This window comes from Castanea sativa, chromosome 7, assembly GCF_040712315.1.
Source record: "Castanea sativa cultivar Marrone di Chiusa Pesio chromosome 7, ASM4071231v1".
NCBI lineage: Eukaryota > Viridiplantae > Streptophyta > Magnoliopsida > Fagales > Fagaceae > Castanea > Castanea sativa.
This window is the reverse complement of record NC_134019.1, coordinates 17,457,899-17,484,102: the sequence shown is the minus strand read 5'-3', so window position 1 is coordinate 17,484,102 and position 26,204 is coordinate 17,457,899. Positions and strand designations below refer to the sequence as shown.

The 26,204-nt window shown below is 32.9% G+C and overlaps 1 protein-coding gene across 4 annotated transcripts; it reads left to right on the top strand.

Annotated features, from left to right (window-relative positions):
• Positions 1 to 8,678: 8,678 nt before the first annotated feature.
• On the top strand, positions 8,679 to 22,194 carry LOC142642450 (metacaspase-3-like). Of its 4 annotated transcripts, none has more exons than XM_075816805.1 (6): positions 8,679 to 8,814; positions 9,784 to 10,089; positions 15,793 to 16,123; positions 16,399 to 16,510; positions 20,292 to 20,492; positions 21,662 to 22,194. In XM_075816805.1, exons 1-6 carry the CDS (start codon positions 8,787 to 8,789, stop codon positions 21,719 to 21,721), a joined length of 1,038 nt encoding a protein of 345 aa, XP_075672920.1. In that variant the 5' UTR covers positions 8,679 to 8,786; the 3' UTR covers positions 21,722 to 22,194. The 4 variants fall into 4 exon arrangements, with proteins under 4 accessions (XP_075672920.1, XP_075672918.1, XP_075672919.1 ...); XM_075816803.1 differs by having other exon boundaries at positions 21,654 to 22,194; XM_075816804.1 differs by lacking the exon at positions 8,679 to 8,814 and having other exon boundaries at positions 9,562 to 10,089.
• Positions 22,195 to 26,204: the final 4,010 nt, after the last annotated feature.

Sequence of the window (26,204 nt, the reverse complement as noted above, 5' to 3'; positions counted from 1 at the left end):
TCTCCTTAGGGACAAATCTGCATCTCAGTGTAGCTCATCCAGACCTTTAACACCTAGGAAAGACTTGGATCTAGAACTCCTAGGAGTCAGAACTAGATCCCAAATTAGTACACCATGCTACACAGCCAAACAAGAATTAGTTGTAGAGGAGGATGAAGATCACAATCAATCTTCTCCAACTCAATCAGACTTTGAGCAGAATGAACCCTCAGTAGGTCATCAGCTCAATGTCATGAAAAAGGATTTTGCCCCTGACCATAAGTCTTTAGGAGATGACTATGACTTAGAAACAAACAAAGCCAAAAGGGAAGCCTATAAGGCAAATCATACCAAGGAACAGAAGATAGAAGTGTACATTAAATGGCAAGAGTTCATGAGAGAGATATCAGCAAATATCCCTTTCTTTGAATATTTTGAAAACCATTTTGAATGGCACAGAAAGTCTTGTGTCATCATTAAAACAAACTGGACCAAAGAAAATAAGGAAGTAGTCCGATCTAGTCACTCTCCCCTAGAAAACATAACTATCAAACACCAAGGCTTTGAAATAGTTGCTACTCCTTTTAGGAAGCCTTCCAGTGGGGATAAACCAGTAGAAAAGGTCATAGAGCAAAACAACTACACCAACTAGTGTCTAGATGTCATAGGAAAACAACTAGACAAAATAGAAGATAGGATAGAAGCCAAGGCCGGAAACCTTGTTAAGCCCATCTCGTCTTTAGAAAAGCCTTTAGTCAAGTTACCAATAACCCGACAAATCAATCTTAGGTCCAAAGATAAAATTGCATATAGTCAACTAGAAATTAGAAGAGCTAGTTAAAAAAGAACCAACTACCTCTTCAACAAGTAAAGACCCCAGGTTGGCCACCCTAGACATCCATAGCGCTTCTAATAGCAGTCGCAGCAACACCTCTTCAGATTCTGAAGAGGAGATTGGACAATTAGAAAATCAGTTTTAGGATTTACAGGTGAATAAACTCCACCATCGTAGGGTTACCCCAACCAGTATCACCAAAAATTGGTATCCTAGACTAACACCCCCTGACCTCCATTTAGAGGAAAAGAATGTTAGCAACCTAATCTTAATATCTTCAGATAAACTCTATGAATGGAATATAGATGGATTATCAGAACAAGAAATCATAACTAAAATCCAACACATGACTATGGTAGCCAATAACTACCTCAATGGCGGTTGCCCTCATACCAAAGTAGTTGAACTTCTGGTCTTAGGTTTCATAGGAAAACTTCTGTCATGGTGGAACCATTACCTAACAAAAGAATTAAAGGAAGCTATCAAAAGCGTAGTCCAAAAAGATGAGGAAGGGCGTCCAATCTTTGATGAAACCATAGGTCGAGGTGTCCCTAATGGAGTAAACAACTTAATCCATACCATTACAAGACATTTCATAGGAGCCCCTAGCAACGTCTCCACAAGGATACACGGCCAATTAAATAACCTCAGGTGTCCTACCCTTAGTGACTATAGGTGGTATGAAGACGTCTTTACCACTAGAGCCATGCACAGAATTGATTGTAACTCTCCATTTTGGAAGGAGAAGTTTATCAATGGCTTACCCAGTCTTTTTGCCCATAAGATTAGAAAAACTCTCAGTAACTCCTCAGCTGTCATAGACTATGATGACCTGACTTATGGAGACTATCCAGTGTCATTTACAAAGAAGGCCTGAAAATGTGCATAGACATGAAAATCCAGAATCAAACCAATAAAGACAAGAGAAAAGCTAAGTATGAAGTAGGGAACTTCTGTACTCAGTATGGCCTCCCTTCCATAGCCCCATCCAAAAGGAAATCTAGAGGGAAAGAATACCCTAGGAAAAGAACAGCCTCCAAGTATTATAGAAGTCATAAGAAGCCTAGTCACTTTAGCAGAAATGATTTCTATAAAAAGAGCAAGAAATCTAGGGATTACCCTAAAGTCAATGGTAAAAGAAAAGATTCAGCAAGAAAAATATTTGATAAAAAAAAATAGCGAATGTTGTAAGGGTGGCAAGAAAGGTCATTTTAGGAATGAGAGTGTAGATCCAAAGCTAAAACTTTAATCAACACCCTCCAAGGTGATCAAGCCATAAAAAATGAAAATTTTGAGCTCTTAGAACTTAATCACATAGACAGAGAGTCCTCCAATAGTTCTAGTGACAATGAAATCTTTCAGGTAAACTAGTCCTCATCCTTCGGAAAGTCATCTAGTATCTCTAGTAGTCCAGACATCAAAACAGGATGTAAAGACAGTTGTTGCAAAAACAAACCAGTCAATATTCTTAGCCAACAAGAGGAGCTTCTCTTCACCCTAATAGATAAGGTTGAAGATCCAGTTGTTAAGGCTCAATACCTTAGCAAGTTTCAGTGCACTTTAAAGAAACCAAACCCAAACACCCCGAACCCCCAGTTAACCTAGAGAAAATCTTCAATAGGTTTACCAAAGCTAAGAAAGAAATCACAGTTAGTGACCTCCAACATGAAATCAAAGAAACCAAGTATGAGATTAGGACCCTCAAAGAAGAAGTTAAAAAGCTTGACTAGGCTTTAATTATTCTTAGGATTGACCATAATTTCCTTAACCAGATAATTGAGCACCAAAATAATACCTCTCATCAAGGCCATGATGAGGCAAGTCCTTTATACCAAAACCCTACAGCAAACATGGTCTTATAAGAACCAACCCAAAAATACATAGATACTATCAGCAGAATTGATTTCCAAAAATGGCATTCTAAAGTCAAGATTGTCATTAGCAAAGATTTTGAATTTGAGGTTATAGCCCTTATAGATTCAGGAGTAGATCTCAACTGCATCCAAGAAGGAATCATTCCCTCCAAGTATTTTCAATAGACTAGGGAGCATTTATCTTTAGCAAATGGGAGCCCAATGCAGATTAAATACAAAATCCCAAAAGCTCATGTGTGCCAAGACAACACATACTTCAAAACAGCCTTAATCCTAGTTAATAATATGACAGACATAGTAATCCTAGGAAATCCTTTCATGTGTTTATTATACCCATTCACTACAAATAGTGAAGGGATCACTACCTATCCTTTTGGTCAGCTAGTTAAATTCAAGTTTATCAAGAGCCCGGAAGCCCCAGAAATTAGCAGTCTCCCAAATGTCTCCATCTCCAGAACCCTTAACCTTATCAGTAGGAAAACCCAACACCTTAAATACCTTAAGGATGATTTAAGACACAAGAAAATTGAGGAACAATTAACTTGTAAGATCATCCAAGTAGAAATTAGAGATTTGAGGAAAAACTCAAGCAAGAAATTTGCTCTAATCTACCCACAGCTTTTTGGCATAGAAAGAGACAAGAAGTAGCTCTCCCATATGTCAAAAATTTTAAAGAAAAGGATATCCCAACCAAAGCTTGACCCGTCCAAATGAACCAAGAACTCATGGAGTTTTGTAGAACAGAGATAAACGACCTCCTTAGCAAATGAATCATTAGAAATTCTAAGTCACCTTGGTTATGTCCAGCCTTTTATGTCCAGAAAAATACTAAGATTGAGAGAGGTGTACCCAGATTAGTTATCAATTACAAGCCTCTTAACAAAGTACTTGAATGGGTTAGATATCCTATCCCAAACAAAAGAGACCTAGTTAATAGGCTTAGTAAGGTAGTTATCTTCAACAAAGAGTCTGATAGGTATAAAACAGCTTTCACTATACCCTTTGGACATTACGAATGGAATGTAATGCCTTTTGGTCTGAAGAATGCACCCAGTGAATTCCAAAACATCATGAATGAGATTTTCAATCCTTTCTCCAGTCATTCTATTGTTTACATAGATGATGTACTCATATTTTTAGAATCTATTAAGCAACATTGGAAACATTTGAGATCGTTTCTCAATACAGTCAAGCTCAATGGCCTTGTAATCTCAACCCCAAAATCAAACTTTTCCAAACAAATGTCAAGTTTTTAGGTTTTGACATTCATCACGGTCTGATCAAACCAATAGATAGAGTCATCCAGTTTGCGAACAAATTTCCAGATCAAATCCTTGACAAGACACAACTTCAAAGATTCTTAGGGTCCCTCAACTACATCTCAGATTTTTATCAAAATCTCAAACAGCAATGCAAGCCACTTTTTGATAGGCTTCGAACCAATTTACCTCCTTGGACCCCGGCTCATACATCACTTGTTCAAGAAATAAAAAATATGTTAAGACTCTCCCTTGTTTAGGAATTCCCTCAGTAAATTCCTTCAAGATTGTCCAGACAAATGCCTCTAGCAGTGGTTATGGTGGCATTCTCCTTCAGCGTACTAGTCCTAATTCCCCTGAACAAATAGTTCATTTCCATTTAGGAATTTGGACTCCTACTCAGCTAAATTATAGCACTATTAAAAAAGAAATTTTATCTATAGTGCTATGCATTTCAAAGTTTCAAAGTGATTTGCTAAATTAAAAGTTTTTAATTAGAATTGATTGCAAGTCTGCAAAACATGTTTTAGAAAACGATGTCCAAAACATTGCATTAAAACAGATTTTTGCAAGATGGCAAGCCATCCTCTCAGTTTTTGATTTTGACATAGAATTCATAGAAGGAACTCAAAACAATATCCCTGATTTCCTAACCCGTGAATTCTTGCAGAATCCAACCCAACATGTCTGGAAAGAACACAACATTGCAGCCTCAATCCCCAAAGCCACCCAAACAGTCACCTCCCAGCAATACTAGTCAGGCAAAGAACCCTGGCCCGATAGTCCGAATTTCCCCAGTTTCATTGGCCAACCGTTATGTAGTTTCTACAATCCTGAAACCAAACTATGAAAGGCCACTCCTAACCCAACCTAGTTTTAGTTCTGCTTTAGTTTCCCTAGCACCTAGGGATTTAACCCCATACATAGTAGATGATCCCTTGGCCCCTTACAGTCCCAAAGATCATCCCAGCCATCTAGTAGACAAAATAAGTCCCCTTATGTTAAGAAACCTTATATCCAGCACATCTTTTATATTGAACCACACATGATCCATATAAATGATCCATTAGCCCGAGCTATGGAAGTCTTGCCACCAAATTGACATTTTCTTCCAAAAGTCCTAGAAAAATCCATCAAGTTCTATAAGAGCATCATCACCTAGGAAAAGTCTACTCGAATAGAAGATATCAAGTCAAAATTGAACCCTTCAATCGTCCTCTACCACAAGCTCCTCATCACTAGGTTCATCAGTTGTAAAGAATGGGGCCAACACCCCTCCCTACTTAGACCAATAGAAGGCATCAGTATTCAATATAGTTATTATGACTATATCGACGCCTTTGAAAAGATTTTGTTTTATCAAAATAAGATCTTTAATCATTCATGGTTCTTAATGTTCGACAAAAACTTCAACAGCCAAATACTGACTTGGTTCCTTAAGTGGTGGGAAATGCTCGGATAAATTCCTCAGATCTTCCTAGAACCTCTCCAGGATGCCCTCAGAAATTTCAGTTCAATAATCCAAGTTAGCCATTACAATTCTCAATTTCTAGCAATCTTGCACATGACCATCAGGTATAAAATCCATTGGATCAACATGTGGTCCTATGCAATTAGCAACAATCTGTTAAACAGGGAGTTCTCAATAAAATGGTGGGATAGCCTCAAAATTGATCCACTCATTGTCCTGTTAAATAAGGATTTCCCTTCTCCTGTCCACAGAGCCATTACCCAGAAGACAAGGTCCCAGTCCAGCCTAGAATCCGTCTCGGTCACCGAAAAATCTAGCAAAGAATTAAAAGATCTTGCAGACCAATTGCTCCTCCAGGCTTCTCAGTTAGAAGAAGAAGAAGAAAAGACTTCTCCTACCTCTTTAGAAGCATCTACTAGTCACCAACCATTTGATGCCTTCCAAGATTCTTAAGATCCCTATAAGGGCCATAATTTGGACAGTCCCTAGACTATTCTGGTAGCACCAGTCATTACTCAGAATAGCTCCAAACAGCTCCAGATTTGGTTACTATTCAGAACAGTACCAACAGACAAGATACTATTAATAAATAGTAATATATATATATATATATATTTATTTATTTATTGTGAATTGGATATTTTTATCATTTACCCCACTTATGGTCCATTGCAACTATTAAAGTTTACCACCCAAATAGATGGTGGGGTGCTACTTGCAGGGATTGTCACGATTGGTGCCGTAGTTTTTGTAGTTTAGGGTATATAGCGACACTGCTTCTAAAGTTTAGGGTATATTTCTATAATTAACCCTGCTTTCCCCCTTTAATTTTAACAATTAGATAGATTTGGGTTTACTTTTTTGGATTCTCTACATATTTTATTGGAAATTTTAATAGTTAGAAAAGAGGAGAATTTGAACCTTTGATGCTTTATTTGAAAATGAGAGGAGGTGCTAACTAGTTGGATTACAAAATTCTTAGCATGAAATCTCTTCATCCTACTCTCCATTTTTGGCCTAATTAATAAATCTCTTTTGCTTAATATTTTAGCTACTAATGAATTTAGCATGCATCATATAGTGCTTAATCAGTGAATTTGCATGTGTTGTTATTAACTTATTATCCTTGCGAGACTAGGCTTTTGTCTTATTCCAATGGTAGTGACCTACATCTCACACAACACGTGAAAAAGGAATAATGAAACTGGATTGATATTGCGAAGTGTGAACGCTTGTCATTTCAGTTAATTAGCCGTCTATGTATATGCCTTGCTTGACTTGAAAAGACACCTATGGAATGCCTTTGCATAATCTATTGATTAGAAAAGACTCGTTCTTCAGACTCACCAAGATTTTTTTTTTTTAAATCTTTTTTCAAATGGGATTAATATTCTATCTTGTTCCAATGTCAAATAAAAAAAGGTTGATAGCTACCGTGTCTCACACAAGAATATTTATGCACACCTCATATTTATGGATGCATGTCACAACTTTATGGAGCTTATGTCATATGTTGAAATTTTATCATATTTATATATATATAAAAATTAACTATCTTTTTTTATTTATAAAAACATAGTCTTACACAATATCATTTTACTAAAAGTAATTTTTATTCATTTATTTTTACTCTCTATTTTATTATTTAATTTTAATTATAATTTTGAAATATTATTTTTAGTTTACATATGATTTTTAATAAATTGCATGGAAATAATACTTATTTTATAACTAAAAGTGATGCTTAATTCTAGTAATCTAATGCAATAAAAAATAAAAAAATAAATCTCATCAAAAAATAAAATAAAATAAAATAACAAGTTTATACCAGCGCTTTCAAAATGCTAGTATAATCTAGCTGAATCTATTGCAACGGTTCAATACTGAAGCTAGAAAGCGCCGATATAGTGCAAATGGACCTATGCTGGCGCCTTCTTGGTGGATCTATCCTAGCATTTATAAAGTGCTGCTCTAGGTTTTTTTTTTTTTAAATTTTTTTTAAAATTTAAATTGGCTATAGATATTAGAAACGCCACAATAGGTAGTCTTTAGATTTTAAAAAGCTATTATAAGGGTTTTTTTTTTTAATTTTTTTGATGTAGGCTGTAGTGGCGCTTTAAAAGTGCGGCTATAGGTATTTTTTTTAAATGCATAATGTGGGCTAAATCCAGTAAGATCACGAAAAAGGAATATTAATGGGAAAAAAAAAAAAAAAATTAAACAACCAGATCCGCCCTTGACTAGTTTACATTTTTCTAGTTAAATACATTGAGCTTTTTATTTATTTTATTTTATTTTTAGCTTTTGGTTAAGCAAAAGTGCGAATAAGAATCTAAGAGACCAAACAGAAAGGGAAAGCAATCGTCAGCCACCGAATAAAGGTTAAGGCATGTGATTCTTGCCTTCCAAAGTGAGAGAGAATAAAGTGAAAAAGGAGTTCAATTGGACGCCAACAATTTTGCACCTTTGGTATATAGATTTTCGTGAGCTAAGATTACGACATTTTAAGGAAACTTACATTTTATCCTATTAAATTAATTTGAGTGTATTTCAAATTAAAATTTCATAAGTTACAAACCCTATAATTTGTAGAATTTCAAATTATTCCTTATAATTTCATAAATTACAAATTAAGCCATGAAGTTTTGAATTTGTTTCAATTCAATTCATCTCTTTGCGTCTCTCCATCACCGATCTCGAGAATCTCGAAATTTGAATTGAAATTGATCTAAAGATTCATGATTTGATTTTTCGTTAGCATTTTCTTACGTTTTGGGCTAGTATAATCATTTTTGTGTATTTAATAAAACCTGAATTAGTTGGAGAATATATTACTAAGTGTTTTTTAGAGTAAATAATAGGTAGTGATCACCGTATTTTGTTAATATTGGTTATTTTAGTGGACATTATAATTAATGGTATGTATTTTAATATTGTGTATTTTCTTTCTGGTCATAGGCGGTCCATTAGGGTCTATTTGTTTAGGCTTTTTGAAAGATTAAAATCATGTTTTTAAAATCCAAAACTCTGTTTTAAGACCATTACTCTTTAAAGTTTTTTTTTACAAATGTTCATTTTAAATTCAAAACACAGTTTTCCAACGGTTTATACAAACACACCCTTATTAGGACAAATTAGTATTTTGAGTTTTGATAATATAAAGGTCCCTATCTTGTACCTGTTAAAATATTGGTTTGGCTTATTAAAATTCAATATATTTTGATTATATGTATATGTTGTGTTGGTGTGAGGTGTACAAAGTAGGGAATATGAGAGAGTGCAAGCGTCTTGGTGTAGTTCACCTTCCTCTCACACAAACTCCATTCTAACTATTCTTGCAGCAACATTACCTGCTTGCTTTTGTTCTCATGGAGGATTCTCCATCTTTATCATCAGGTGTGTTATGTTGGCGTCCTCATTTATTTGATAAATATGTTGTGTGATTCTTGAGAGTTTGGTAAATGCTTTATTCCTTTTGTTATGTGGGATTCAGTACAAATTTTTTTCAACTTTACGTAGAAGTTAGTACATATATTTCAACTTTTAAACTTAAAAATACTATGGTTTAGTTTGAAATTTCTCCTAGACTATTGGGTTTAATTGATAACTTATAAAACTATAAAGTTTAATTTAGAATTTTCATAAATTAAAATATGTAAAATGTAATTTCGTCTACATTTTATTTTACTTAAGGGAAAAGGACAAAAACAGAAAAAAAATTCTTGGCTTTGGGGTTGGAGCTTTGCCCCATAGGAAGACCAACCTTTCTTTATATTATTTCTTTAAGAATTAAATTCTTTTCTGTTTCTTAGTACTAATTCATGCCCTTTAGTTTTTTCTACCCAAACTTTAAGCAATTGTAGCTCTTTTAAATATTAATTTTTTAAAACAGGTTAAAAAAAATATAATCACTTCTATATCTTTTTCTTTACCCCTTTCACATTTAGCAAATAGTCTGAAGAGTCAGCGTTATCAAGTATAAATAAGAAAACACAAGGTTTGCATTCTTCAAAGGAGAAGGTGTGAATTCAGGGCCGCCATTCGTACAAGCTTTTAGGTCGGTGTAGGGCTCTGAATATAACTTTTCTACAAAGTTATGTTCTAGCATTTTGAAGGGTGCCAATTTATTGACAGTCATATCAATAAGCAAAAGTCAAAAGTTTCTCATTCTATATATCCCCGCCGAAAATAAATTATTCTAAATTTCATGCATATTCAATGATTTCGGCTTAATAGAGAGTGTCTATATAGCTAGCTAGCTCTTTGGCCAGGAAAATTCATAGGCAACAATGGAAAAAACAGCGTGCAATACACAATATTCAAGAACAAAACCGGAGTTAAATTGCAAATGTTTTGTCCCAACAGGCGGGCAGTCAGGTGACAACCAAGAACGGCACCATCGGTTTTCACAATTTGTTAGAAATTTTGCTCAGAGGTTCAAGAATAAGCTCTCAAGCAGTGGTGAAAGCACAAATGTTTCTTCAATGAATGTTAAGCCATCTGGTACAGGTTCTGCAGAGACACACCCAAGGAAGAGGGCACTTCTTTGTGGGGTTACTTATAAGAATAAGAAATACAAGCTCAAGGGAACTGTTAATGATGTGAAGTCCATGAGAGAATTTTTGATTGGTAGATATAATTATCCCGAAGAGTGCATTCGCGTCCTCACAGGTAATTACCAATAATTATTTGTCTATATGATCTGAATATTGGTGCTTTTACACACATACAACATATATGCATGTATGCCATCCACACGTTTCCTAAATTTTAATACAAACATATGGACTACTATTTCCTCAATTGTTTCCTTTGGATATCTTTCCTTATTATTATGTGATTGTTCACATGTTTATTGGAGTTTGCACTCCCTTTGAAGTTTTAATTAGGACAATGCAAGAGTACTGAAACAAGCCAACAAGAACTGCTACAAACACCGAATAAGCCACCCAAAAAAACACACTCACATTTCAAATAGGAAAAGGAGATTTGGACCATGATTTTCCATAAAGGAAACTAAACAATGAAACTAGGTTATAAGACTCTTAATTTCGTAGGATGTTAAGGTACTAGCTAGCTATAAATTGTGTTGGTCTGGTATGGTTGCATTGGTTAAGTCCTAGGCTCAATTGTTAGCTGTAGCTCATGTAGGCAAGTTGTAACTAAGAGATTAGGCTGTGTGCACATGCTTAAAAAGCAGTAGTTAGTTTGTTAGTTGATGGTTAGAACCAGTTAACTACTAAGCAGTTACTCATAAGCTGTTACTGTGGTCTACTGCAATTGTATCCATATAAGGAGAGTCTTGTACTGGAATGAACCATATATGATGATGAATAATACTGAATTAGCTCTCTCTCGGAGGCTTAACTAGTCTTTAATTACCTCACCATTAAGCACTTAAGAACCCCTTTGTTCTTATCATAGGATAATTTTATAGGCTGCCTATGGACGCACTCAAACCGCTTGGATAAACCTATACCAATTTTTCAACATATATGTTTGATGTTAACTTGTAATTGCATTACAAGACCTACACATAGGGCTACAATAAGTACTTACTAAAGAAATGAATTTTGGTGTGCCAATTACAAAATGACGCTTGAGCATATTATAGAATATGTTGAAACATATGTAGGTCTTGTAAAGTGATAAATAGAGAGAGACCTTTTAAATAGAGAATATGCTTGACTTACCCTAAAATATTTCTAGTATGTATATAACAATATCAAGATGCCATAAAGTGATAAATATAGAATATGCTTCACTTGTCATATCAAGTTCTCCTAAAATATTTCAAGTAATATATATATATATATATATATATATATATATATATATATATATATATATATTAATCTTGTTAGCAACTAAACTTTTATGGGTTAACGAAGCATTTTTTTTTATTTTTTCCTCCCCCAACTAGTTTAGCTTTTAGAGTTAATCTAAGGGACAAAACGAAAGCCAATTTTTTTAAAATAAAACAAAAAAAGATGGAAGGATTTTTAGAAAAGTTTTATAATATGATATCGTCATATATTTAAAGCTTTTACACTGATAACTTTCCAACATAAAATTATACTATATATATATAGTAGATCCAACGGTCAAAAAAAGATTTTCATTAATGTTAATATTTTGATTAGGATCTTATTAATTATTTCCCATTTATTATATTTTTTTATTTATCTCTAAACCCAAAGACTCTTCCTTTCTTTTATCTTCTTCAACGCATATACTATCCAAATTCTGCCATACCTTAATGTATCTCAAATACAGTATTTTTTTCTCAAAAATTTTCTGCATCCGGTGAAATTCAGCCTCATAGATCTTGAAAAGATCTTTCCCCCTTGACTTTGACTTGTTTCTCTCAAATTTGCCCACTGCTTCAATTTCTCCCCAATATTAATATTAGTACCCCCCTTCAATAACAAATCCACAATAGCATCTTTACACTCATCATCATTTGATACGATTTCAACATCAGCACTAGAAGTAACAGCGGCTCCATCATTCGGCACAAGAAGCTTTCCATGCGACATTCTCTTGTCGAAAACTACACAAGAGAAGTCCTCATTTAATAAAATCTTCTCATGATAATTGATAAGCAACACAAGACTCACCTCTAATCTTATCCTTTGCAAGACTGAAGCAGAGCACGTATGACCCACAAATATGGCCGAGATCATCCAAGAACTTGAACACACAATTAGGCTCTGAGATGTCAAGAAAGCATGTTGAGAGCAGAGTGCAGTTCATCCCACGTTCCTTAAGCAGCTATTCCGGGATTCGCTTCTTAAGCATTTCCATTTTTTTTTTTTCCTTCTTTTGCCGGCAATCTATCCATGGAGGTGGAACAATGGTGGAGGAGAAAGAGATAGAGAGAGAAACGTATAGAGAGAGAGTCAAATATAACACTTTTTTTGGGTTTAGAGTTAGATATAAAATATAATAAATGAGGGATAATTAATGAGCTTCTAATAAAAATATTAGTATTAATGAGGTTTTTTATTATTATTTATTTTACCGTTGTATCTATTTAAATTCAATGGTTTAAAAAACGTGTAACTCTTTAGAGTTACACCAAGTGTAACTCTCTCTCTCTCTCTCTCTCTCTCTCTCTCTCTCTCTATATATATATATATATATATATATATAAAGTTGTTTTAATGTTTTTTACCTAAAATACTTTCTTGGAAAAAAAGTTTTAATGGAAATTATTTTCTAAAAATGAGTTGCTTTTCTTGTGTTTGGCTATGACTCTAAAAAGGATTATATAAGCCAAGAGTGTGAGATGACGGTCGTGACTAATGGCTATGTCGAAGATAGTGGGGTGGTGTGGTGGTAGCCATGATGGTGTGCTAGTGGCAAAGTTGGTATGGTAGCTAGCGACGGCGGTGATTACATTAGTATGGTGGCGTTGGGTGTGAAAGTAGTGGAACATGGTGACATGGGTGTGGTAACAGTGGTGTTGTCGGCGAGGTGGGTGTGGCAGTAAAAGGGTTGTTGTGATGGGGTTGGAGTGGCAACAATAGCAATAGTATAGTATGGTGGCATCCACATTCTGCAATAGTGTGGCTGTAGTGGCATTGGTTGTAGTGGGAGGCACTGATGGCGGTTAAGGTAGTATTAGTGGCGAAAACATGGTGGAGATAAAGTTTATGGTGGTGGTTATTAGACATGGCAAAACGGGTCAGAATTTTCTAATCCGACTCCAAAAATACCTTATTCGAACCTAATTTTTTGACCTGAAGCAAAAACAGGTTGACCTATGACTTGATCTGTGTTTTTTGCGGGACAACCTAACCCAACCCAACCCAACCCAAACCATTTTTTAAAACTTTTTTTTTTGGGTAAAAAAACATAAAATTAAAATAATATTGGTTTAATTGTTTGTTATAAATTTTAAGGAAACAATTGAGACATATACATAACTGTATGCAAATTAATTGAAAGATGAATGATTGAGTATTCTGTAATGAGCAAAGATTTATATATATCAAATAGTAAAGTACATGCTAAGATAATCTGATTACAATACAATTAAAAACATAGATTTAAAATTGTAGACATGTGTGAGAAACATTCACAAGTGTGAAAATAGTGAAACCAAAGTATCAAATTAACATAAATTATAAATGTTTAGACCTATTTTTTAAAAATTTATGTCCAAAATAAACTGCTTTTCAAAATAAATTATGATATTTTTTAGCGTGTGTGTTGCTTAACAATGATATGATATTCATAAAAAAGACCATGTATAAATAAGTAAACAATTAGACTTTAATATATATCTCAAATTGAAATAGAGTGTCAATCACAATTGAAAATAGATTATAAAATTAATTTTTAAGATTGTAAATTTCTTATATGTTTTTATTTTTTGTCAAATGAATTATCCAATAAGTCATTTGTAATTTTGTTTTATATTTTGGGATGTTGATATTGTGTAGAAATAAAACTTGTGTATTTTTTTTTTAAATTTCTTATATGTTTTTATTTTTTGTCAAGTGAATTATTTAATAAGTCATTTATAATTTTGTTTTATATTTTGGAATGTTGATATTGTGTAGAAATAAAACTTGTGTATTTTTTTTTACTTATCTTTGTGTTATTTTATTTTAGATAGCAATGTTAAGATTTGTATAATTTTAAAATTATTGAATAAGTATTAATAAGTGTAATTTATTCTTGATATAAATGGTGAATCCAAAATAATGCATTTCACATCAAGTAATTTATTGCATAACTTTTTAAATGACAAATAAATGTTGTTTTCCTTATAAAAAAAAAAATTCATGTGAAAAATATGGGTCAACCTGACATGCACCCCGATTGACCCACTCTGCCTCACCCGTTTTGCCTTGTCTAGTGGTTAAAATGCCAAATTGAATGGAGGTGGTGACTGGTGAGTACACAAAGGACCTAAAAGAAAATATTATTTATTTATTTTTCTAAAAAGTGGATTTTTTTTTCTAGTTCTCAGAATTAGAAAACTTTTATTCTCCTATTTTGGGTTATTTTTTGTTGAATTTTAAAAAATATTTTCGAAAGATTTTTTGTTGCATTAAACATTATAAAATTTTTGCCATGGAAAAAATTGAGTGTTGTAATAATATATATATATATATATATATATATATATATATATATATATATATATATATATATATATTGATAAGATGTAATAAAACAATTTGTTCTACATGATTCTAATCACCTTAAATATTGAACTTTGTTTGTTCTTAGGATTAGTAAGGTTATCATCTCCAGTTGATTATTATTATTATTATTATTATTATTATTATTATGCATTCAATTTTATATTAATGTGTGTTTATCAAGTTAGTAATATTTCATTTATTAATTTAATTTTCCTTTCATTAACTAAGTAAAAATTCTATTTAGACCCTTATGCAATTTATTTAAAAAAACTATTTATTTATGTTAAATCACCCAATTGCTAAGTTATCCTCACAAATATTTAGTTCACCACAGTAACCGGAATACCAAATCTTAAAATAAAAGCAATAAGCACAAGCCACAATTTGTTATTTAAGTAGAAAATTATATATAGAATCGTTTCCAAGGAAAAACTACTCCGAGAATTTAATCCCACAAAAAACTCACCAAGGAAAAATGCTTACAACAGCGTCTTATGATAAGCAAATCTTAAGTAAAAAAATTCTTCAGCGAACCTTAAATATGTAAAACAACATTTTTCAAACTATAGGTAGGTAATGTGCATTCGAGCTTAGATACAGGTGGATTTATTATAATTATCCCTTAAAAGAATGTTCAAACAATATTTTTGCTTTAATTTTTGACTCTCAGCTAGAATTCCGACATTTATCTCATTAATTTATTTAGAGAAAATAGTCTAGAAGATTAAGCTTATCAAGTTGGTTCTGGGATCATCCGGGCAAAACCACTCAATGAGTTGTGGGGGCCGTGGCCCCCCAAAATTTTCAACAATTAAAAAATTACCCTTAAATTTAGTTAAAATTTTCAAAAATATATAGATGGTCCTCAAAAAGTTTAATATAATTCTCATGTAGAGCTCTTAAATTGGATAAATTTTATGTTTGTTATTACTTTAGCCCCCTCTTTCTTAAAATTCTAATTCCGCCCCTGGATCATGATTTGGGAAATCACTAATCACAATTGTACTATATCTCTGAAAGACTCTTCACAATCAGAACTTCATCTGCTAACTTCCATTTAAAGCCTTCTTTGTTGGCTTCATTTTTTGGTTCATGTAGCCAAGTTTTATCTCCCTTGAAAACTAGTTGATGTGATTTTTTTGTTGTTTTTTTTGCCCCCTCAACATATAACCCATAATTTGTCATTCGTAAAAACATTAATGCCATAATGCAGAAGATGAAAAAGAAGATATATTTAGTCCAACGAAGAAAAACATACAAGAATCTTTGAAATGGCTTGTGGAGGGTTCAGAATCTGGAGACTCATTGGTGTTCTACTTCTCTGGACATGGTTTACGGCAACCTGATTTCAATGACGACGAGCGTGATGGGTTCGATGAAACCATTTGTCCTGTTGATTTTATGCAAGAGGGCATGATTCTTGATAATGAAATAAATTCCACAATTGTTTGGCCACTCAAGAAGGGTGTCACACTTCATGCAATTGTCGATGCTTGTCATAGTGGAACTATTCTTGATCTGGAGTACATATACAAACCAGAAATGTGAGTAATTTTTTCTAAATCGTAAAAGTAACTCATAGAGTATTAACTATTAAGAGATGTCACATGTAAATACATGAATTAGTGATTAAACATGATGATAAAGATCAATTATCATTATTACATAAATTTAATTCTTGCTCTATCTATATAAAAAATTGTAAAGCATCGACGATTATGAAATTTCGAGGACTAAAATTAATAGTTGGAAAAAACATCATGACATTGTTTGTATACAATACAAATTGTATTGTGACTTTCTCGCTTGAGAATTGCAGAAATGATTGGGAGGATAACAGTGCTCCGTCAAAAGCAAGAAAAAGTACAAGCGGTGGAATTGCAATTTGCCTCAGTGCTTGTGATGATGATAAAATGGCTGCCGATACCACTGTAAGGAGATTTCGTAATTCAGTATTCCAAATTTCTTTTTCTATTTTTTATTTATGGTAAATCACTTTCAATTCTATAGCTTATAACTCTGTCTTTGCCCATATACGATTAAGAATAATCATAATTATTTTTTCGAAAAAAGAATAACCATAATTGGAAACATATATAACAACGATAACTAATAAAGCCTTATTTCCAAAATTTTCGGGTCTATAAATCCTCAATAGATTTGTTAAAATCAGTTGTATATATTATTTTTCTCCATGCTACTCTATCTATAATCATACTCTTTGTTACTTCTTTAATTACCATGCATGTTCTTTTTTATTACTTTTGTGAACATGACTGAACCATTTTCAGCGACGCTCTATCTTTTCATTAGTAGGGGTTACCCTTATTTTTAAGAAAATTTCTTCATTTTGAACCTTATATTTCCCTATGTTCTCACTTCAGCTAGGGACAGACCTTGGAGTTCAAGATAGGGGCTAGAGTATAAGAAAAAAAAAAAAATCATTAAACTCCAAATAAGAATTTATTTAGTATTCACAAACTACAAACAAAGACAAGAGACACAATTATTGATCCAATAATCCTTAATATATTACTTACCAATCAACTCCTTACACACTTTTCGTAACTTTGCCAAACATATTTAGTAGTCTTTTAATAATTAGAATAATATTTTTTTTATAATTAATTATGCTATTTTTTATTAGAATAATTAAGATAAAAAATAAGATAAGATGAAAATTAATAAGAAGTAATAAATATAAGGTAGTGACATGTTGGTAGAAGGAAAGTGGGGTTTTAAAAAAAAATTGAACAATTTAAAATAAAAACTAATGGGTAAATTTGTAAATGCAATAATCAAAAAGCAATTAATTATTTGCTAACCTGTACTCCATCTTTTTCCCAAGTCCCAACTGCCCCTTCTTTTATTTTTTCTCCTCACGTTTTTTTAATTTTTTGTTAATTCTTTGTGAATTTCAATTGTTAATATGGTTGATTTTTTGTTTGGGCTAGGTTTAGTTAGATATATGATTGCTGTTGTTGGATTGAGTTGTGATATTATTTGGGTTAGATTTGGATTTTGGTGTTGTTTGGGCTGGGTTTTAATTTTAATTTTATGGAGAGCGGCCAACCTTTTGAAAGAAAGGGGGCCAAACTCTATTTTTGCTTGGCCGAAGTTGAACATCGGTATTCTACATAGAGAGATGCTACGTCCACAACATTTTTATAATACTTTCACAACAAATCATAGGTGGTTAGTTGTTATTAGTTCAAATTTAAACCTAACACTAAGATTACTTTTTTGTCCCAACAATAACAACCAGTAACAACCTGCCACTTAGGATTTGTTGTAAAACTATTGTGGACATATCATTTCTCTTCTACATATACTATTTATTTTTCATGCGTAGAGACAGGAGGTTTGGCCCCCTTGGACCCCTTGTAATAGGTATCCTTTCTACAATCATACAACACTCTCGATGCTTTTTTTTCCATTTCATCCATTTTGCTCTTCTCCTATGATTCACATCATTTTTAATATTTCCAATTTTTATAAATTATTGATCCAAGATATCAAAAACTATTACTCTTTAGTATCTCTTAACCATCAAGTCATACCACCCATTCTTTTCCATTTCTATTTTTACTAAATTTATATTCCATATACTCTATTTTAATTTAGTCATACTTAATTGAAAGCTTTTAGATTTTAGAGCGTTTCACCAAATTTCTACTTGCATCAACTTCATTTCTAATTTCATCTACTAAAACTATATCATTTGCAAAAAGCATACGCCGAGAGACTTCCTCTTGCATTGATTTAGTGAGTTCATTCATCACCATTGCAAAAAGATATGGACTTAATGATGATCTTTAATGCAAACTTATGGTAATAGGAAACTCACTTGCGATTTGTTCACTTATTCTTATACTAATTACCACTTTTTTCATCCATATCCATAATCAGTTTAATATACTTTAAAGAAACTCATTTTTTTAGCCAAAACACACTACATAACCTCTTTACGAACCTTGTCATATGATTTCTCTATATCAATGAAAACCATATGAAAATCTTCACAGGCTTCTCTATATTTTTCCATTAGACACCTTAGTAAGTAAGTATATATATATATTCGATGGTACATCCTGGCATAAAACCAAATTGATTCTCTGATATTGTTGATTCACGTCTTAACCTATGTTTAATCACTCTTTCCCCAAGTTTCATAGTGTGGCTTATAAATTTAATTTTATTGTACTTATTAGTACAGTTTTGAATATTTATTCTTATAAATAGGTATTAAAGTATTTCTCCTCCACTCACTAAGAATTTTTTTAGCACTTAAGATCTTATTAAAAGTGTTTGTCAACCATCATACACCAACATCATCCGAGCACTTCCAAACTTCAATGGGGATTTCATCTAGTCCCGTTGATTTTCCAATTTTCATCCTTAATGCATCCTTTGCGTTAGCCATCCTAATTCTTCGGATGAATCTATGATTTCTAACCTCCATTAGGTCACCCAAATTGCTCCAATCAGTCATATCTTTTGCATAAAAAATGTTTGTCAAAATAACTTTTCCATCTCTCTTTAATCTAGTCTTCTTTCACTAACACTCTTTGTTCTTCATATTTATTTCACTGAACACCTTTCAAGTATCTTATTTTCAACTATAATGCACCCAACTTGTTATATAAGTTATCATAAGCATATTTAGCTTCTTGGATAACCTTTTTTGTCTTCCTCTTAATCACTTTATACTTTTCTTACGCAACATTTTCTCAACATTTATGTGGGCTTCTATAGCTCTTTCTCTTTAATATAATTACTGCTTGAACCTTTGTATTCCACCATTAAGTCATTTTAGCTGGTCATTCACATCTTTTATATAGATACTAGCTTCATTACATGCGCTTTACGTGTGCGATGAGACCTTTTTTTTTGTAGCAAAAATAAAAAATCTGTATTTTTATTTTAAGAATTTAAATTATATGTGGATAAAGCAATTTGAAAATCAACAAGAGAATAACCATATTTTTTAGGTAATGTTTCAATGAGAGTTATAGTTGTATTTTTATTAGATTGTCTTTTAACTTTGTCTCCACTTAAGTATAGGGGTGTAGGGACTTTTGAACAAAAAAAAAAAAAAAAAATGAGGATCCTAAACAGGAAAAGCCTCTTAAATAACCGTGCTTATATATATATATATATATATATATATATATATATATATATATATATATATATATATGAAATTTTATTATAAAAAAAGTTATATATCTATTGTGTTATATACTAGCATAATAAATTTGAATTGAGCCTTTTATATTCTTCAAGTTTACATCAACGAATTTGCATGTAAATATAAATATTACAAAATTCCCTCCTCCCCCAACCCCGCAAAAAAAAAAAAAAAAAAAAGTTTAATTAGAAGCCAATTTATAATTTAATTGATACAAAATCAGAGTATAACTAGAAGCTATATATTTGGTATGAAATCGGAGTCTAAACCAGAACCATATTTGAGTATATGATAAACTTCGTAGGCATTATATTATAAACTATCACGGGTTTCTCAAAAAAAAAAAAAAAAAAAAACTATCGCAAGCAAGATCAATTAAATGGTTGTAATAAATTGTTTTATGTAGCTATTTTAATATCTTATTATTAATTTGTTATGAGACTAGAGCAACAATCTATGTGAAATTTGTCTGTCCCGAAGAAAAGTTTTTACAGATTATATATTACCATTAAAACGTGCAGGCTTTCACAGGAAAAGCAATGGCTGGTGCAATGACATACCTTATGATCGAAACGATCAATAAAGATGCCGAAGTAAATAAAGATGCCGGAATAACATACGGACACCTACTGAAAAGAATGCGTGAGATGGTTGAACTGTTTAACGATAAATCATGTCTCGGAAAGTTCTTACCAAGAGTTTTTTATCACAGAAAAATACAGGTTGGATTCCCTTGTATACTAACGAAATGAGTTTGTTTATTGTTTACATATGTTTTGCCTTTTAAAAATCAAATTTATTTTAAATAATCCTACTTTTAGTTTTTTTAAATGAACTAACTTTTAAGTTTTTGTAACACATTTAACATAAAAGTTATTAAAAATCATATCTTTTGTCAACATAAATTCAAGCCAACATAAATTTAAATTAAGCTGTCCATTTTCTCAAAAAAAAAAAAGTTGTCCATTATTTCACTCTGAACCACCTCAAAATATTGGTCCAATTTTTTGATAAACACTATATAATTTCAATTTCCAATATATATATATATATATATATATTTTTTTTTGTGTAAATGGGATTTGGAACTCAAATCTTTTATTCCACAACAAGACAATTTACTATTAGAGCTAATAATTAGATCCCATTTATCCAATTTTAGAAGACGAAGGCCACTTAATTCTTTTCTAAAAATAATAGCAATAACAATAATTCTGCTACTTACAAATATACCCGTGGGCCATGTCCTTTATTTTATTCGAGGTTTAATACTTGAAAGTTAATAAAGGCAATTTTGAAAGTTTCTATATTTTTCTTTTAAAGACAAATTATTCAATTGTATTCTGTGAAAAAAGTTAAAATTTTAAAGTTAACAAACAAAATAGAACAGGGAGGTACATTTTTTTTTTAGTTGAATTTCCCTATTTTTGAGTATTATATTATAATTAATCTAAAATCTACATTATACCTTTAGAATTTTCTTGAACTGTCATTTTTATCTTTAAAGTTTAGTTTATCTTATTTTAGTTCTTAAATTTTAATATTCTTGTCAAGTTGGACATTTTGTATATTTACATTTATAAAACTGATACCTTCACATGTATGATACAATGCCATTTTAACGGCAATTTTATAGATAAAAATAGACAAGAAGACCAGTTTCACCAAAAAAAATTTAAGCTTAACGACTAAAATAAATTTGTATAAAAAAGGACTAAAATAAATTAAACTTAAGAACCAAATGGATAATTTACTCAAATTTAAAGAAAGTAATTTGGATTTTGAACTATAATAACTATTTCCGGTAACTGACCAACTATAAATGCTTCATATAATTTCATTAGTCCTAAAGCATTGTTTCTTTGCATTTGGATTTTATGGAGGAGTGCAGCATGCTCTGCTATCATCGTCGGAAAGGTTTGATGTTTACGCGAAGAAATTTCAGCTGTAAATCCTATGTGATGGAAGGGTGTAAATCGCGAAGAAATCTCTGCTGCAAATCCTGTGCAGAGAGGGAAGTGAGTATCAAAACAAGCTGTAATTGTAAAGACGAGTGTTCTTTCTAATAAATTAAATGAATAAATTTTGAAAATTAATGAACAGTTGCCACTCTGGCTAATGCATGCCCTTTACAACTTTTATGCGGATTTTGAGAATTAGGGTGTAAAGAAGGAATGGTGTTAGGACCAAAGGTATAAAAATTGCACCATACTTGTTTATAAAGTTGAAAAATACCATACCAGCCACTAAACCGATAGTGTTAATCCCCTTGAAACATGCCAGTATATATTCTAGGGTGTTGTACAAACTATTTTAGTCTTCTTCGACCCTTTCGAATGTTAAACATGCTTCTAGCCAGTATAATATCTTTTGTATTTTTTGTAATGTCTTCGGAAAATTATTTATACCTTATTGATATTTTGCTTAGCTGCCCAAACTTTAGCTCACCGGATGTACACCGTCGGCTTAGTTACCACTCACTCTGGCTTGCATCTGATAATATATCGTATTTCCTTTTGTATTGAGTTCCATGCTAAACTCTTATCTTTCCCATATATATGTCTATAACTTTAATATGCTAAAACTAAGTATAAACGTTGAGTTTTCTTATATAATTTTCCTTAAAATTCCATTTAATCATCCTATTCTCTTCTTTCCTATCAAATAATTCTATTCTCCTTTTCCCATCAAAGAAGTTGTAAAGTGTATCTCCAAAGGGGAAAAAAAGCTGCAAAGTGAGCATGTAATACATATCATATATATACTACCAAATAAAAGTTGGATTTTAGAATTTGTGGTCTATCAAGATCAAGGCAAAATAGTTGAAGAATTGAAGCAGAGGAAGCAAGACTCCATGGATGTGATTGAGGTTCAAGAAGCCAAATTTGATGCACTTGTAGTTTAGCAGCTATGTAAATAACTGTTTCCATACGACTTGTAGTTTTACTTGTAGTTTTCTATTTCTGACACGTGAGCTGATTAGTTAGTCACACGTGAGAAGTTATTTAGCTGTTAGTTAGATTAGTTGGCTCTGTTTCAATCACTAGTTGAGCCCGAGATTGTATATAAAGAAACAAACTAAATTTATTCAATACAATTCAGTTTTCCCAATTCTGTTGTTTCTCATATAGTATCAGAGCTCTCTAGAAACTTTCATTTTCTAGGGTTTGTCAAAATTGGGAATTTCTTCTTGTCCGCTACTGTTACTCTTTTTCAAGCTTTCTCAGTTCAAGATTTCTTAAATCTTCACTACACTTCATTTCTCTAATGGCTAACACCACAGCTACTGCTAGCACTTCCACCACTGAATCCTCATCTTCTTCGCAAGAATCATACAATCCCAATGACCCTCTATTTTTACATCCTGGTGAAAATCTAGGAGCTGTTCTTACTTCTCAACCATTAATTGGTGGAGAGAACTATTCTGCTTGGGCAAGGTCAGTGAGGAAGTCTTTGATTGCAAAGAATAAGCTTGGATTCATTGATGGTTCTTTAACCATTTCATCACCATTGGTGAATTCACCAACAGCTGTTCAATCTTGGATCCGTGCTAACAATATGGTTGGTACTTGGATCATCAATTCAGTTTCACCAAGGCTTCAAGCAAGTATTATCTACAGAGACATTGCGCTTGAAATCTGGACTGATCTTCGAGACACATTTAGTCAAGGAAATGGCAATAAGGTCTTCAATCTCCAAAAACAAATTGCTGAGATTCATCAGGGAGAGCAATCACTCACTGATTACTTCACTCAGCTCAAGGTTTTGTGGGATCAACTTCAGAATCTTAGTCCATTCCCTCAGTGCACTTGTGGAAAGTGTGTGTGCAACATCAACCAGAGGCTGAAGAGTCTTCAAGAAAAGGAATCTACAATGAAATTTCTCATGGGAGTTAATGATGTGTTTTCTTAAGTCAGAACACAAATCTTGCTCATGGATCCATTGCCTTCTGTTAATAAGGCACATTCTTTGTTCATTCAAGAGAAGATGCAGAGGTCTAATTCTATGAGGGTTGAATCTACTGTTTTGGCCACCAAGAGTTCAAGCAGCAATCCTAAAGGAAAGGAACGGCCCATGTGCACTCACTGTGGGAAATTGGGTCACACTGTGGATAAGTGTTACAAACTCCATGGTTTTCCCCCAGGTTACAAATTCAAGAACAAGAACATTATGGCTCATCAAGTCTCAATTGTTGCAGAACAATCTCAAGGCAATCACTTTCATCCAACTTCAGATCATGCTTCTATTGTTGCTCAAGCACCTGCTTTTACTCCTGATCAATACCAACAATTCCTTTCTTTAATTGGTTCTTCTTTAATTGGAGTGCACCAAGCCCCAACAGATCAGGCACCTCATATGGTCAATGTTGTTTCTTTGCCTTCCAATGCAGTTGCAGGTACTGTTCCTTGTTCTTCCCATTCAGTCTTTTCTGCCAAGATTGTGAATAGAAAAGCTTTTGGTATTAAAACTTGGGTTGTAGACATTGGTGCTACAGATCATATAGTGTGTCATTACATTTGTTGACTTCCTTTACTGCAATTACACATACTGTGGTTGAACTGCCTAATGGGGAGGTTGCCATTGTGACTCATGTTGGTATAGTTAAACTCTCACCACATATTACCGTAACAAATGTTCTTTGTGTGCCTTCCTTTTCATTCAACTTGATATCTGTTAGTGCATTAACTCATTCTTAGCCCCTTTGTCTTGTTTTTCTTTCCAATTACTGTTTTATATAGGACCTTACCTGTTGGAACACGATTGGAATGGGCCAAATGCTTGATGGACTCTATCTGTTACAAGGTTCAAGTCTATCCAAGGCTTCCAGGTCTTTTGATGACTTCCTTCTCAAAAATAAGCTCAGCTCTTTCACTGCTTTCTCTTCTTCTGTTTCACATGCCAGCTTGTATTCCTTATGGCATTCTAGACTAGGACATCCATCTGATATGAAACTTCATTCTTTGAGTCATCTTTTTCCATTCTTACAACATTGTTGTACTAAAGATTGCAATGTATGTCCCTTGGCTAAGCAAAATAGGCTGCCTTTTCCTTTTGATAATAAAAGAGCTTTTCATTCATTTGATCTTGTTCACATGGATGTTTGGGGCCCATTTTTTGTTCCCACTACTATTGGACATAGATATTTTCTTACCATTGTAGATGATGCCTCAAGGGCTACTTGGGTTTTTCTTTTAAAAGCTAAATCAGAAGTTAGGCCTTTGATTGTTTCTTTTTACAATATGGTTCATACTCAATTTAACACTTCTATCAAGCCCATTAGAACTGATAATGCCTTGGAGTTCAATATGGTTGATTTCTATAGTTCTAAAGGTATTATTCATCAACAAAGTTGTGTGTATACTCCACAACAAAATTCAGTTGTGGAGAGAAAACACCAGCACATTTTGGCTACTACTAGAGCCTTACAAATTCAATCCCATCTCCCTCTTGGTTTTTGGGGAGATTGTGTTCTAACAGCTGTCTATTTGATCAATAGAATCCCTACCCCTTTCCTAAACCATAAGTCTCCTTATGAGGTCCTTTTTCATCAAGTTCCTTCTTATTCTCACTTAAGGACCTTTAGCTGCCTTTGTTTTGCTACTGATGTTACTCCACACAAACACAAGTTTACTCCTAGAGCTAGAAAGTCCATTTTCTTAGGCTATCCTTTCAATATTAAAGGTTACAAATTGTTTGATCTTCAATCTCATACCATTTTCATCTCTAGGGATGTAGTGTTTCATGAAAAGTCTTTCCTTTTGCTTCATCCTCTTCTCTTCCTTCTACTGATCTCATTCCTTTACCCAATGTCCCTTCTATTCCTTCTGTTTTTCTTGATCATACATCCTCTGTCACTGCTGATTCTATTATCCAACTTCACCATGATTTTGATTCAGATGATCAAACTTTTCCTGATGCTTTTGATCATGTTCCATCTGATGCTATTGATCATGTTATATCTACTAATCCAGCTGTACTCCCTGTTGTTCCTAGGAAGTCTTCTATGATTTCTAAACCTCCTTCTTATCTTAAGGCTTACCATTGCAACTAGGTTTCCTCAGCATCCATTCCCAATCAGTCCCAACTAGGTACTTTCCATCCTCTTTCTTCTTTTCTCTCTTATGCCAATCTATCTCCTTCCTACAAATCATTTTGTTGTTCTATTAGTACTACCACAGAACCTACATCTTTCTCACAAGCAGTTTCTGACCCCAAATGGCAAGATGCCATGGATGCTGAAATTGCTGCTTTGGAAGCCAATAACACTTGGTTTGTCACACCTTTGCCTCCTACCAAACACCCTATAGGATACAAATGGGTCTATAGGATTAAGTACAAGGCAGATGGGTCTATTGAACGATACAAGGCTAGGCTAGTTGCCAAAGGATTTACTCAAAAGGAGGGTCTAGACTACCTTGAAACCTTCAGTCCTA